Source organism: Charadrius vociferus, unplaced genomic scaffold (genome assembly GCF_000708025.1).
Source record: "Charadrius vociferus isolate BGI_N301 unplaced genomic scaffold, ASM70802v2 scaffold16, whole genome shotgun sequence".
NCBI classification, from domain to species: Eukaryota; Metazoa; Chordata; class Aves; order Charadriiformes; family Charadriidae; genus Charadrius; species Charadrius vociferus.
In genome coordinates this window covers 1,719,198-1,733,433 of record NW_009649167.1, presented here as the reverse complement: position 1 = coordinate 1,733,433, position 14,236 = coordinate 1,719,198, and the positions used below count along the sequence as shown (strand labels likewise).

The following is a 14,236-nucleotide window of genomic DNA, read 5'->3' as shown; positions in this document are numbered from 1 at the left end:
TTGGGGCCGCCGGGCCGGCCCATCCCCGGTGGCCCTTCCCCTTCCCTCCGCCAAAGCCAGCGCCCGGGGAGCCCCCCTCATAAACGCTGTTTGTAAACCGCCGTGTTTATTCCCCCTCCTGCCCGCGGTCAGCGCTTTGAACTCCGCCGGCAGGAGAGAAGCGAGTTTGGGAGCTCCGGGGTTGCGAGATAAATCAGCCAGCAGCGAAATTCCGAAGGGTTAGAGTGAAAAATAGCTGCCTCTTAGAAGTAGGTCCCTTCTCTTTTCGTGCCCTTTTTGCTCCTCGTTAACACTATCGCTGTTTATGTGCGATAGCGGCGACTCGTTACGGGCAGCTTCGACCCCGGGCCGGGCCGGACCGGGCGGGCGGCAGAGGGGCCCGGAGCCGCTGCCCGCCACACCGGCCCTGCCAAGCCTGGGGACATTATTCTTAACTCTGGCTCCACACCTCAACTCCGAAAGTATGGTGAAAAATTCTCTCTGTATATATATATTTAATATTTTTTTAACCCACTTCAATACCACCCGCACACAAAGGCGAGCATCGTTAAATATATTTACGGCAACATCGGTTTTATTTCAACTTGCTGTCACTTAATCCTTTTAAAAATTACTGTAACAAGGTCTCGCTCAAATATATTTCTTAACGAGACGCTTGCACGGGCACAGAAAAGATGGGATGGGAAAAACCTATTGTAAAAGGCAGCCTTCTCCGCACAAATTGTTAGGTTTTAATTCAGGGAAAAAAAAAAAAAAAACCAACAAACCAACTTCTGCTTTAATGCAAAAGACAACCGGCGAACACTTTTTCACCATCTTATCTGCGATACGAATGAAATCTACTGTTAAAGCCGACAGTGTCAGTGTTTAGGAAGCTCACTTGCTCTAATTAAAAGAAAAGATTAAATATAAAACGTTCTTCTAGATTTAACCACTGAAGCGTGTAGGGTAATTTGTAGACACGTATACACAAACACACACATCCGACACACAAATACCAAAAGCCTCAGCACTGAGCAATTGGGTACAACGCCCCACGGACGCACCTTTTAGAAACTGGCAAACTGCTTATCTCAATGAATGCCAAAATAAAATAAAATAAAAGGGGGCTTGGTTGGTTTATGCAGTTAAAATCTTCCACGCGAGGAAGAAGACCTGGCTCAGCTGGCAGAGCCTGCGCACGCTTCCAGCTGCCCTCCCCGGACACTCGCCTCTCCGGGGAGGGAGGGGGCCAGCCCGGGCGCCGAGGGCCTGGCGCGCTTCGGGCAAGCCCTAGGCACCCCTGGGCTAGCAGGCAGGGATGCAACCTTCCCTCCTCCCCCGGCACCGCACGCACACGGTTACTACCAGACCTTGCAAGCAACACTTCAAATTACTCACTTAGCCCAAATTAGTCCTGTACCGGCGCATCTAACTGTCATGTTGTTAATGTTTTACTTTACTGTAACACCCAATTTGAGACCGGATTGCACAATGTTTTGTCATTTACGCGGCAAAATAAATAAAGAGGAAGGCAGGGATTACTGTGTGTACAAGGGGAAGCTAAACCGCACAGTTTCAGTGACAGCTTTCAGCAGGCCAGCGTGGCAGCCTGGCTAATATTGATACAAACTCTATTTTCCTTCATTTTATTGTTTTCCATCTCCTAATAAACCGGGGGTAGCCTCTTGACCTCAGTCAGCTGATCGGAATCACATGCGCCGGGCTCGCTTTTGCTGCTCTCCCCGTCTCGCCTCCATCTTCCCTCCCTCCCTCCCTCCTTCTCTCCCTCCTTCTCTCCCTCCCTTCCTCCCTCTCCTCTCCCTCGGCGGTGAGGAAGGAGCCCAGGCTGGCCCAGCCGAGCCCAGCCGGGGAAGCCCGGCTGCAGCAGGCTCCGGAGGGCAGGGCGATCGATCCGAAACGCCGCTTTAAAACCTCATCAATCTTCATCTAGGTTGCTCGAGTAATTACGCCCGATTCTCTTGTACGATTACAAGTGGATTTGGGTTTCTATTCCCCAGGCCCCCTTGCTTTGTGTTTACAAAAAGGGGGGGGTGGGGGGGTTGTCTGGGCAGAGAGCGGCTCCCTGCCCTGCAGAAGCACTTGCCCTCTCCAGCGGAGCGTTCCAGCCCTTCCCCTCGCCCTTCACCCGCCGCTTGGCCCGACGCACGGTGATGGGCTCCCCGGGGCCTTTGTGCGGGGAGAAAAGCGCCTTCCGAAGATGCGTCCTGGAAACGACCCGATATTCTATCATTTTAAGGAGGCGTTTGTGGGCTTTGCCGAGTCCCAGAAGAAAGACCATCAATTTAATCCAATTACCTCTTTTCCCTGGTGTTGCGTGGCTAAAATAAAAATAAAGGCCCCGCTATTTAATGGTCAAAAGGCCAAAGCCGATAATCTGACATCCAGGAGAAGACAATGGGTGCACCCCGGCTAGCGGGTGTGCTGGCGAAATGCACCCGCGTACTGGAGGTGGGGGAAGAGCTGCAAAAGCAGCGGCTGGATGTGGAGGGAAGGGGACATTCACTTCTCGGCCCGTTCCTGAATGCAGGGGAAATCGGGGGTTGCTGCCTTCCTCCTTCTCCTCCCGAGAAAAGGCTCCGAGCTCCCAGACCGGTACCTTGGCATCTGCCCTGTGTTCTGCTCAAATGACGCCCTAGATTTCTTGCAATGTAAACATATCAGAGGTATTAAAATGCGACAAGGAATAAGCGTTATTGTACTTTCCAGATGAGAAAACGTTTGCTTATATGTTGGGTTTTTTTTTTTTTTTTTTTTTTTTTTGTAAAATATCAAGCAGAAAGAATAATAAACAGTGGTCAAATTATGGGATTTTGGGGGAGCGCGTGTTCAAACTAAGTTAAAAAAAATCTTCGCAGATTTTTTTTTTTTTCCCTCCTGAAAGCACAACAGAAAAAAAATATTCGGTATTAACAGTGTGTCATTTTTACACTTGTCCTTTGGAAATCTCCAATTACAACTTCCAATTCCATAGCATGTTTAAGGAGCGCTGAGTCTTTTTGTTGTAGCCTTCAGGGAGCAAGCCAGCCACTGAGAGAATACGAAATTAATCCACTACAGCTATAGAGAGAGAGGATTATGTTTTAATCCCCTTTGGGATAGTCTCTGGATTTTAAGGATCCGATATTAAAATGTTTACATAGGGCATAATCAAAACACTGCAGATTTTCCATATGGCACCGAGCTACCGGGAAGCTTTGGGTTCCCCTTCCCAAACCCAATTGATAAGCTAATGAAACAAAAGCCGGGCACACCTGAGCCAAGAGCCGCGGGACGGGCTCATTCGCATGCGGGAAAAGATAACGAGCTCCGGCTTCCAGCCTTGCCCCGGCCCCTCGCCGGCGGCGGCGAGCTGCGCTTTTTGCCGGGGGATGTAAATACGCGTTCCCAGCGCGGCTGTAGTGCCCCCCGGAGAAGAGGAAGGCAGCGGGCTCTGCCCGCACCGGGAGCTGTGCTGCCCCGGAGCACCGGCCGGCAGCGGCACACGGCGGGGATGCTGCCGGGAGCTCCACTGGGAAGGATGGAGAGCCGCCGGCAACACCGAGGGCGCTTCCCCGCCAGCTCCGGGGGGAAAAGCCAACCGGTGGCCGCTCCGCTTCAGCGAACAGCTTGGGGTTTGTGGGGAGGACGCGCGTCTGGAGCGCTTGTCAGCTGTTGGGACTCTAAGCGAGAGCATCTCTTTTTAAGGATCGTTTCTTTGCCTCTTCCCGACCTCTCTGAAGCGGCCGGGGCGGCCCACAGCAAGAGAGGCAACGACTTAACTAACAATGAAGTTCTGGCCTAAAAACCAGACCAAAAATCACTTCGGATCCACAGGTCTTGTAATCTCTTCAAATGGAGAATTTTCCGCTTTGCCTGAGCCCTGTGGTCGGCACATGTGATTTACATTTCTAAAACAAACGCTACCACACATATACATTTAAAAATAATATTTTCTTTCCGAAAGTAAATGATTGTGGGATTAGAAGGTCCCAGTGAATACAAGCAGAATGTAATCTCTCTCCTCCCCTCCGTTAATTTTTGTTAAACAGAGACTTCAGTCCTTGTGTTTAGTTCTTGTAATTTTTTTGCCTTGTATTTTGCAAGTTCAAGTAAGCAAAGTCAATGCAAGTGAAAAGTTCTGTCAGGTGAAAGAGTTTGCTCTGCGCTAAAGCAATACCAGTAAAATTACACCTCTTAAGGAAAGCTCCAAAAGAGCGGTATTTTGAACTTGTTGTTTCAAACATTTTCATTCTCATAAAGTGTCTTTTTTTTTAACTGTAAGAGTTAAAGATGTGTTACATTTATGAGCCTGAAAATTATACCGGAGGTATATTTGTTAAAATCACTGGCATAATTACTCCTAAGTAGGATAAGATATATGTTTTTATATGCTGAATTATGGAAACTAGCCATTTACCTGCTGCAGACTTAAAAGTATAACTTCTAAAATAATATTTTGGTGATGACTTATAAGTAAAAATTACTTGCTGGGACAAGTACTTTGAAACACATCCAATCAGCTAGACCAATTTAATTTTACAATCTACTGGTAATTATTCTGGAAAAAAGTGGTGAGTATTGTCATGTTTAATTTTTAGCTTACACTGTTTTAAAAGCAAAAACATACCAGTCTTTTTTCATGTACTGTTTAACATGGAAAATACAAAACAGATTAGCTGAAACCAATAAATTTACTGTGTAAAATAGTTTGCATAAACTACAATTTGTAATTTGATATGATACTTAGACAGAATTTAAAATATTGAGAATAATTATTAAAAATCACTTACAAGGTACCTGAAATAAGACAACTGAAATTCCCTCAGCACTTTAACTCTAAAGCCAAGTGTATCTGACACTGACTTGCATTTAAAATGACTACAAATCCTTACACTTGAAACAATTTATATGTAACACACACTCACGCACACAAAAACTTAAGTTTCTTGTAATATAAATCACATAACGTACGAGCAGAAACAAGTATAGGCACCAGAAGCCTTTGGGAAAAGTTCTGTAGTCAGAAAAGTATTTCAACCAATTAACATCATTAATATAATACGTGCACTGCCATGTAAATAACAAGTAAACAACATAAGAGTCCTAAAAAACAATTCACAGAAATTAGTCTTTTTTTGTTCCTATTGTAGTCATAAATCTGATCCAAATTGCCCTTTAAAAAGACTTCTGCAGTAAATATATTGAACTTACATGAGGATGGTTGCCCCCAATTTGTTCTCCGCTATAGCAGATACAGGGAGTAACTCCTTCACTCAAGCCAAGGCTTTTATAAGAATGTATGTATACGGCTCCCTTTACATATCACTTTCAACAGTTTCAATAAAGAGAATAATTTGCACAACTTTTTGATTGCAAAAACCAGATTCTAAGTCTAAACATGACTATAATCTTGTTTTTCTCCTCCCCCACTGAATAACAACCCCAATTCCTTTCCCCTGTTTTCAGAGATATCCAAGCTTACTTTGTTGGCTTTTTACTCTTGCACAATCATATGTTTCATATTGTGAGAGAAGGATTGATTTTTATTGTTTGTCTAAATGTCATTGCCAGTGTGGATAGGCCCTGATATCCAAAATTTTCCCCACTTTTCCCCCCTTTCCTCCATAAAGCATGTAACAGTACTACTAACATCAAAGATCAACTTCAATGGTCTTTTTCAACAACAATAACTAAACAATTACAGCAACTCAATTCTCTTAAGTGGTGCCATAACAGCAAACAAATGTGTTTGATTAAAAAGAAAATGTAAATAAAAATAATCTTACATATTACAACTGTGAATAAAATAGTAAGAAATAAATACACATTTTTGATGAGATTGTGAAAATAGTTAGTGTTGCTTAAGAAAAAAAAGTAATTTTCTCTCAAACATATACATCCTTTCCATACATTTGAATTAAGTGACATATGCACCTCCACAGGTAAATTATTATTTAAATTCCATACCTTCCGGGTCACAATGAAAGAAAAATATAAAATACCACTTCTTCCTGAGGGAAAACGTGTTTCACGATATTCCTAGGAATAAGTATCTCTGTATGTTGTCCAAAGTGTGATAGAAAGAAACCTCTTAGTAGAACAATTACAGAATATGCAGAGACAAGCTCAATACCATACCAAAATCAATCTTATTAGCTATCTTCTCACGGAAGGTCCCATGGAACAATTAGCTGTGTGTCTAACAGCCTCAAGAAACACAAAAAAATCAACTTTTGCGCTCTTTTGCAGGTAAAGTCTGATTTGCTCTGTGGCATACGTGAGAACCTCTGAACTGTGCTCAATCTCCGTGTGGCTAAACGTGGGTTTAGTATTGTTCCAGGACGTGTTTGGGACCCAACCTGCCAGATGATCAGGTATTAATAATAATCAAGACTCCCCTTAATGATTTACAGCTGGCCAGAAACTTAAATGTTTGGGATAGGGACCTCACTACTGCAATGCATATATTTGCCACTTCAAAATTAGATTCATACAGTGTGCTCTGCCTGAAGCTATACCTTGGAAGCACTCAGTAATTTAAGCTGGTTTAGAAAGTAAGAACTTGATTGTTAAGCAGTGCATCCAGATGTGAGTATACTACACTAATGCACTATGACCCGCACCAGCTTCTCCTCATTTTCAGGTAAAACTGAAGGTACTTTTTTTCAACTTAGGAAACCTTAAGTGATACTAAACACGCCCACGTAAGTGACAATTTTTCTCTCTGAGAGAGCCACTATAGCTGCCTATTTAATCAAAAGGTAAGAGAAAAAACACAGCTTAGAAAAGCATATTGAATGTTGGAAGAAGAAAGGAGAAAGCAGAGAGAGCATCATGCTATAGCAGTATACCAGCGAAACAGGAACTCATTGTAAAGAGTCAGGAACACAAAGGATCAAATCCCAGTAGCCAGTCTGAGTGAACAAGACTTGACAGGTATCTTATACAGTCCAGCTTGCGTACCTTGTCATGCCAATAGAGCTCAATTGCTTAGAAATGAAATGAAAGATGTGAGCCCTCAGCTTTGATTTCTTCTCGTCTCCGTTCTGGAAAAGCTCTTCAGGATAAACTGTAAGCCTTATGCTTCTTGAGCCCGTAGTGAAGGGAAGTGTTATGTTCAGCTAGCTTGTGATACTAGCTTAAAGTTCACTTATTTGGTTAGCTACTCCTATATGTGTGTATGAAGAAAGAATTAAGTTGTTGAATCAGCATGTAACTTGCTAGGTATATTTGGAAGAATCATGTAAAATGCAACAGTTGTAACGTCAACATTTTCTGAAAATCTCTAAACACCACCAGAGTCTCTAACACCACACTAAACACCAATAGAGAATGTCCTTTAGTATAACTGTGTCTACTGGTTGATTGCATGTTTTGCTTTCCCACAGTCAGGGAACTTCTAAAGACACTCTGGTGTCCAGATTCTCTGGTACCTAATAAAAGGAGAGCCAACGTGGCAGGCTCTGTCATGTAGGCTTTTGTCCTTAACAACCTGATTTCATTGCAGGAATTTTATTCCTTACTCCTTCCTTAAAGTTTGTTCAGGTTCAGAAGCTACAAAGATAGAGGCTGATAGAGGATGCTCACGCAAACCTTGTTTCTTTAGAAAGCCAAGCCAAAAGCACTCGTGTGACAGGCTACCAGTGAGGACTGTCCAAATGTCCTGGATGAAGCTGCCTCTTGTAAAATTTCTGGCTAATGAAACCAAGACTAACCAAAATGCCATCTTCAAAAATCCTGCCCATAGGTCAATGAAAGTGCTTAGTTTAACATAGGTACTGTTAATACAGTTCCAGATACATTCTGACCACTACTCTACGTAGGTCTGTCCCTATATGTTCTTATGAAGATTACAGGTATTTTTATATGGGAACACACTGCATAGTGAAGATGAAATAAGGTGCAGAACGGTGGAGTCTGGCTCCTTATGTCTAGGCCGGTCTTTCTGCAGTCTGTCTCCTATATATCAGGTGGCTTATCAGCTTGATCTTTGATAAGCTAACCAGTTCCATCCAGGCTGTGGTACCTTGGGACAAGGGAGAAGCTACAGACGTATGCCCTAGGCAAGTGTGCAGTCGTAGGATCCATTGTACTGTAATTTTGCAGCCTTAGAAATTTCAAATAAAAAGAGTCTTGCAAGTTACGGAAAAAAAGAGAAATTTACATAGACTGGTATGAGTGGACAATAAGAGCACACGAAGTACTTTCAGAGCCATTCATAAATACAAACCACCAAAGTCTGAATTGATTTAATTTTAAAGCTTGGAGAGCAGGAAATCCAGCTGCCATTTTAGAAGTTGAAGATTCTCAGACTTAGAGCGGGGCGCAATAAGGTACAAAGGGAAGAGCTCTTCAAAGCTGTGCTTAGGAGCACTATCATATCTGACTGACAACCACCTCATAAAATATTAAGCTATTTTGGATAGTAATGTGGAAAAAATGATTAGAATAAACACTGAGATGTCTAAAAATAGTATGTTATAAAAACTGTGGGGCTTTTTTTTTTGTTTTCAATGTGAAAGCCAACTACATCTCAAAAGTATAACTGTTTTCAGTTTATGCCTGAATCTATACTCTAAATTAAACACACAAATATGTTTTTCTTTTTTATACTTAGAATTGAGGATCAAAATCTGAATATATAATAAGCAGAAACTATGGCAATCTGGCTGAATTAAATTTCCATGTTTGGAAGTACAAGGCTTGTGTGGTTACGTGTCTACCATAAAAAGCGAAAAAGAATCACTCTTCTTCCACATTCCTGTCCCTTCCCCAAACAAGCAACCCGCCCCAATGAAATTCCTATCTGGAATGCTAATTTGCAAGAAAAATGGTGTTTGAGAGGAGAGAACCACTCAGAAGTGAATGTTGAATTCAGTGAATAGTTTCTGTTGAGAAGCTTGAAAAACTAGGAGAAATATTAAGGCTTTTTTTGCTGTTTTTTAATGAAACTTCAATATTTACTGATGTATTTGTGTGTGCACATATACATACACACTTTCTTAAAGAAAAAAAATGTAAAATGTGGAAAAGCTTAAGGTACGTTAGCCACCTCCAGACAGAGAGAAAAAGAGAGGGAGAGAAAGAGAGTGCAAGAGAGAGGAGAGGGAGAGAAAATGGGGAAAAAAGAAAGACAAGCACTACCTCTGTCTCTGGAAGCCTCAGAGGCTCAGAGAGAATTATCAGGAAGCCTCACTGCATATTTGTTACACTCCTTCCTGGGCTTCCTCTGTGGTTGCTGCTTTCTGCCCCCTGGGACCCCCACAGCCCATCAGAGCCACTGGTGTAGGGATGGCAACTGCTGTAGTAGGAGAGCACATGATGGGCAGCAGGGCTCTCCCAGCCTCGTGGGAGAGGACACACCAGGGAGGGAGGAGAATGGTTGGAGAGGGAAGACGAGACCACTCTCAGAACCACTGTCATGCTTTGCCCTCCAGGTGTTGAGACGGATGAAGATGATTCCTCTCCTCTCCCCCAAAACCTCCTGGGTAGGCTCTGGTCACTGCTGGAGACAGTATGAAGTGCTATTTGGTTCTTCCTTTCAACCCATTACTCTGACAGCAGATAATGTAACAACACTTTCGCTGGTTGGCTCTAACCAAACGATGGGTTTTTTTTGCCTAAAAAATCTAGTAATTTGAAAATCTGCCTTCTTAGCAGAGGCCCAAGTTATTGTTCTTTTCTTTAATTAAGAAAATTACCATTTGTCTAACTCCATTAACAAAAACAATGGAAATGATCCTACATATCTTAAAATTCTTTTGTGATGGCAATAGAAGGTAAAACAAGAAAATATGCCCCTCCATTACTCCTTAAGAATAGGTCAGGAAAAGCTGCAAACAGCTTTGCTTACCAGAGATTGTCTATAATGGTCAACTCTTGTAAAGAAAATTCAGTGTCAGGTTTTTGCCATAAGAAATGTTACTGTAACTACATATGTATAAATATTAAATGCATATTATATATATAAAGATGAGTCAATTGTATTTAAGTTTTCCATCCCAAATAGTTATTTTGTGAGCTTTTTTTGGTTTTAGAGTTCCTTGGTGTGTTAGTGCTTTTATTACTGCATCTGGCCCTATACAAGGCTTCAAAATAATTTCAGAAATGTAAATGAGTCCTTTGTTAGAACCTGGAATAGAAAATTTCCCTAAGGGCTGGCTGATTTACTTTTTTTTTTTTTTTTTTTTTTTAGGTACTGTTATACAATTTTAACTATAACTGCATGTAGTTGAATTTTGGCACCGTTCCAATTTCCTCTAATGACAGTGTCAAATATTTTTTCAATTGGAAATTGCTCAAAATCGTGATGATTTCTGTTAGTTTGTCTGAAATGAGACAAAAGGCTTATTTTGCATAGGCCACAAAACAGATGTTGATAATGTTTGTCTTGTCTGGACTTCAAACAGATGACCTGGAAGTGAAAGGTCTTATACCTCATTAATAATAATACAAGCTGTCAAATACTCGTGACCCAGCATTCTCCTTAGGATAGGGCAGTAAGTCAATACATTCTGCACACTACCAAGAGGTCTGGATAGAGGGCTTATCACTTTTAGTCCTCAAGCCAATGTGGACTAGCTACCCATGCTCAACATGTCCAACCCCATGCTTGGACAAAAGATCAGCTCTTGTTTAGCAGTAATAATTCTGCTTTCGAGAAATATTTCTACACTGAAGTTCAGTGTTGCTGAAAGTTAGGGCAGTGCTGGGATGCTGCGTCTCACTCAAACCTTCCTGGCACGTTTGCATTGTGAGGGGTTTTCTTCCACCTAGAGACAGATGTCCAAGAAAAAGAGGACATTCTGTACTGAAAGTTAAGATACATTAGGACTAAGGTGCACTAAAGGCAGTTAGTGGCTTTCCTGGGGTTTATTTGGACGAGTTGCTCAATCTCCTTGTATAACGGACCGAATAATATACAATTATTCTCGCAAGACTGTTGTGAAGCTGTAATTCACCATGGCTTATGAGGAAGTCAGGTTCTGAGCTGATTGAGCCCATGCAAGTAACCAGACAGATGCCTGCCAAAGCCTTTTGTCTTCCTAAAATAACTCAAAGCCTCATATCCTCCTATCTTTGTTTCCTTTTTTTCTCTCTAGAAACTACTCTTTAGAAAGCAGCAAAAGAATCCATCAGGGATACTTTGCTTGGCTGGGGCCTATTTGCTGATGCCACCAGCCATATGACAAAATAGACAAAATGCGCTCCAGATACAGAACGTGTATCTTTCAAAAATGCCATTAAGGTTAAATTCTGCTCTCAAATGCGCACAAACAATTCCCAGCAAGTCAACTGCAACTTCACAACAAAGAGAAGAGAACGTATTTCTAAAATGTAAAATTCATAAAACCTGAGTGGTTCAACATTTATTCTGTTTGGTGTTTGGTTTTTTTTTTTTTATGACCTATTTTAGTGCCAGATCAGTGCTTTAAACAAACAAAAAAAAAGTTTTAGGAAAGAATATTAATTATCTATTAAAACATATTTCCCTTTGAGAATGCCAACTTGTGATATTAGCATACATCCACATATTTTTCATTTTGAAAATATCAGCTACTAAGCAGAAGACAAACTGTTAGCAAATTTGCATTCTCAGGCTCTTAAGAGAAAAGGTAAGTATTTAAGAGCCCCATTGCAGCATTAGAAAACAGAAAAGGAAAAGAAAAGGAGAAGAGTTAGTAATATCAACTCACTACAGTGGATTGGATTTGATTGTATTACCCACAGATTCACAATATATTAGAAAACTGTTAAAATTGAATGGGCTATCTCAATCATTAGTTCTAACAGCGATGTGACTTGCCTCTTGAAGTGAACAGTCTGGGAAGAAAGGGAGCTAAAACTGGAACAGAAAAATGTAAAATATTTTAATACGTAAATGCTAAAACAAGAACAACATCTTTCGATAACTCATACTGTAAGACAGTTAAAATACTGCTTTAGTTAAAAATCTTCATGCAAACTTAGAAGTCATAATTCTAAGACCATAATAACATGGAATCTCATTTTTATATTTTATTAAAATGCTACTTAATATAATGAAATCTGACCAACTGCCATTGCAACATATGGAATACTAAGATTATATAATAAAAATATTCAGACTATAATTATTTAAAAATTCTCCATCCCATATGTAATTTATCAAAGTGAACTTTACATTGATTTGTGCCACATGGTTGATGAAAAACTATAAAGAGTCTCTGGAACAAAAGGTATGTACAGATAACTTTGTATGAACAGTCTCAATCTGTTTCAAACTTTCCTTTTTTTTTTTTTAGTTTTAACTTCACAAATCAAAATAGTGTAATATTTATATTCTCTTAGTTAAAAGTTTTCTAAAACCTAAGGTCTCGTCTTTTTAAAAGGTGCCTTAGTTTCACGGAATAAACAATGTTAAATTGTTTTAGTTAAATGTGGACAATCTTAAATCAATTTAAACCTGGTTTATAATGATCTTGTTTAATTCCCATCCCTTACTGAGACAATCCAAATCATTGTAAACCAGGTTTAAATTGATTTAAGCTTTAAAGTTAAATTGGAGGCATATCTGCATCTAGAAATTCCTACGTGTCATTCCACTCTGAACAGTAACTAGATATAAATGATGCTGTGATATACCATAACTTGATATTTCTCAAAGGTTTCCAGATCACATACACTGAATCTAAATAACTCTTAAGAATTAGACAAGAAGGGACAGTGTGGCTTTACTCTTCAGAGCTGTCAGATGTTGTTTTAACCTTCTTAGGCATAAACCCCACCTTCCCTGCCCACCGCTTTTCTTGATTTCAGTTATTGGGCTCAAGTCACATCATATAAACTGAGAACTGTGGAAAACAGTGCCACCATTATATGCAAATTCATGAGGCAAAACAGAGGGTACGAAGAGACTCAGTCTTTTTTCACTGACTGGTAAAATTTGCAGAAGACACGTATGATACAGTGTGTGACCATTAAGTCTCAAAATCATTTCAGCTGCAAAAATGAGCAAGAGTCGAGTAGCAACGGCTGCAGTTAATCTGATAGTAAAAATGACGTAGTGGAATGTAGGTTCTTTTTGAGAACTTCACCGTTTTTGGTACATATACAGTGCCTCACCACACTTGGAGGTGTCTTGCTTGCCCTGTTAGTGCTGATAGGGAACACATAGGCTAATTGCTGACACTGTTAGGACAGATGTCCTGTCAATATTTCAACAGTAAATTTGTTTCTATTTCTATAATTTCTGTTTTTCTAACACCACCAATATCTCCCGATTTCTACAAACTGTGAAAGGACTAAAATTACTGTCTATGCCCTGAAGGAGCAGGGGATGTCATATAGGTAGTGATCCCTAGTAAAGGGATACATAAATACTTAAGGACACATTGAAATACTAGGTTTTTGCAGAGGGATGTAGCTACGGGGATTGTATTGCATTGGTGTGTTTGAATAAAATGGCATTGTTGGGGTACGTATAAGAACTTCATAGCTGACTGAGATTTGCCAGACTGGGCAAGAATTTTTCACGTCCGCTTTGCATTTCTAATCAATATCTCAATATCAATATCTTGTAATTGCATATTGCATCCTTTAAACTATAGCAACTGTATGCATATTCGGTTGGAAGCACTGTTCTTAGATATAAGAACTTAGTCAAAGCAGTGCCGAGTTTTCCTTCTAAAGAAGAAAGGGACATTGATCAAATTATCCCACTAATGGTCCTGCTTGACGCACTCTTTTATTGACTTAAGACAACAGCGTCTCAGCCATGGTTAGCTGCAGATTGAGAAAGCAAGCAGCGTGACATATTAACTGTGATAATCATATACTGAAAGTTGCTCCCAAATAAAAGCATTTCCTTCCCCCCTCAGCTCTGCTCTGGTTTCAAAGTATAAGACTAACTTTAATGTAGGCATTTTTTGCTTTTGTTTGTTTTGTTGGTTTGTTTTGCTTTTACCATCCATTTATGATCTTATCTTTGCTACAAATTCCCACTTTGTCATCAGAAGAAAGTGCAGGAGCAAAGGTAGCTACCCTAGAAATTCAATTATGCTGAAAAAAACCCTGAGACATCACAAAACCTCCCCTTAGTGGAGTAATTTAATAAAGGTCTTTTAAAAATATATAAAAAAAATCATATTGCATTTCACAGTTCTCACGTTTTTATCTCATCTGAAAGGAGAGTGCATTTTCAACCTTCAACATGCCTTTCTTTCCAGACTACGTCCCCAGGAAAGGTAGTACTGCAGACAGAACTGTAACAGAA

General features: G+C 40.5%; 1 protein-coding gene across 1 annotated transcript in view; it reads right to left on the bottom strand.

The window, feature by feature from the left end:
• Positions 1–14,236, bottom strand: part of NBEA (neurobeachin) — a 515,614-nt gene that overhangs the window by 169,285 nt on the left and 332,093 nt on the right. Inside the window, exons 41-42 of the mRNA XM_009888422.1 lie at positions 3,255–3,651; positions 2,087–2,321 (exon numbers count right to left, since the gene is read on the bottom strand). Coding sequence (XP_009886724.1) covers positions 2,087–2,321; positions 3,255–3,651 — 632 coding nt within the window. The remainder of the gene's footprint in view (positions 1–2,086; positions 2,322–3,254; positions 3,652–14,236) is intronic.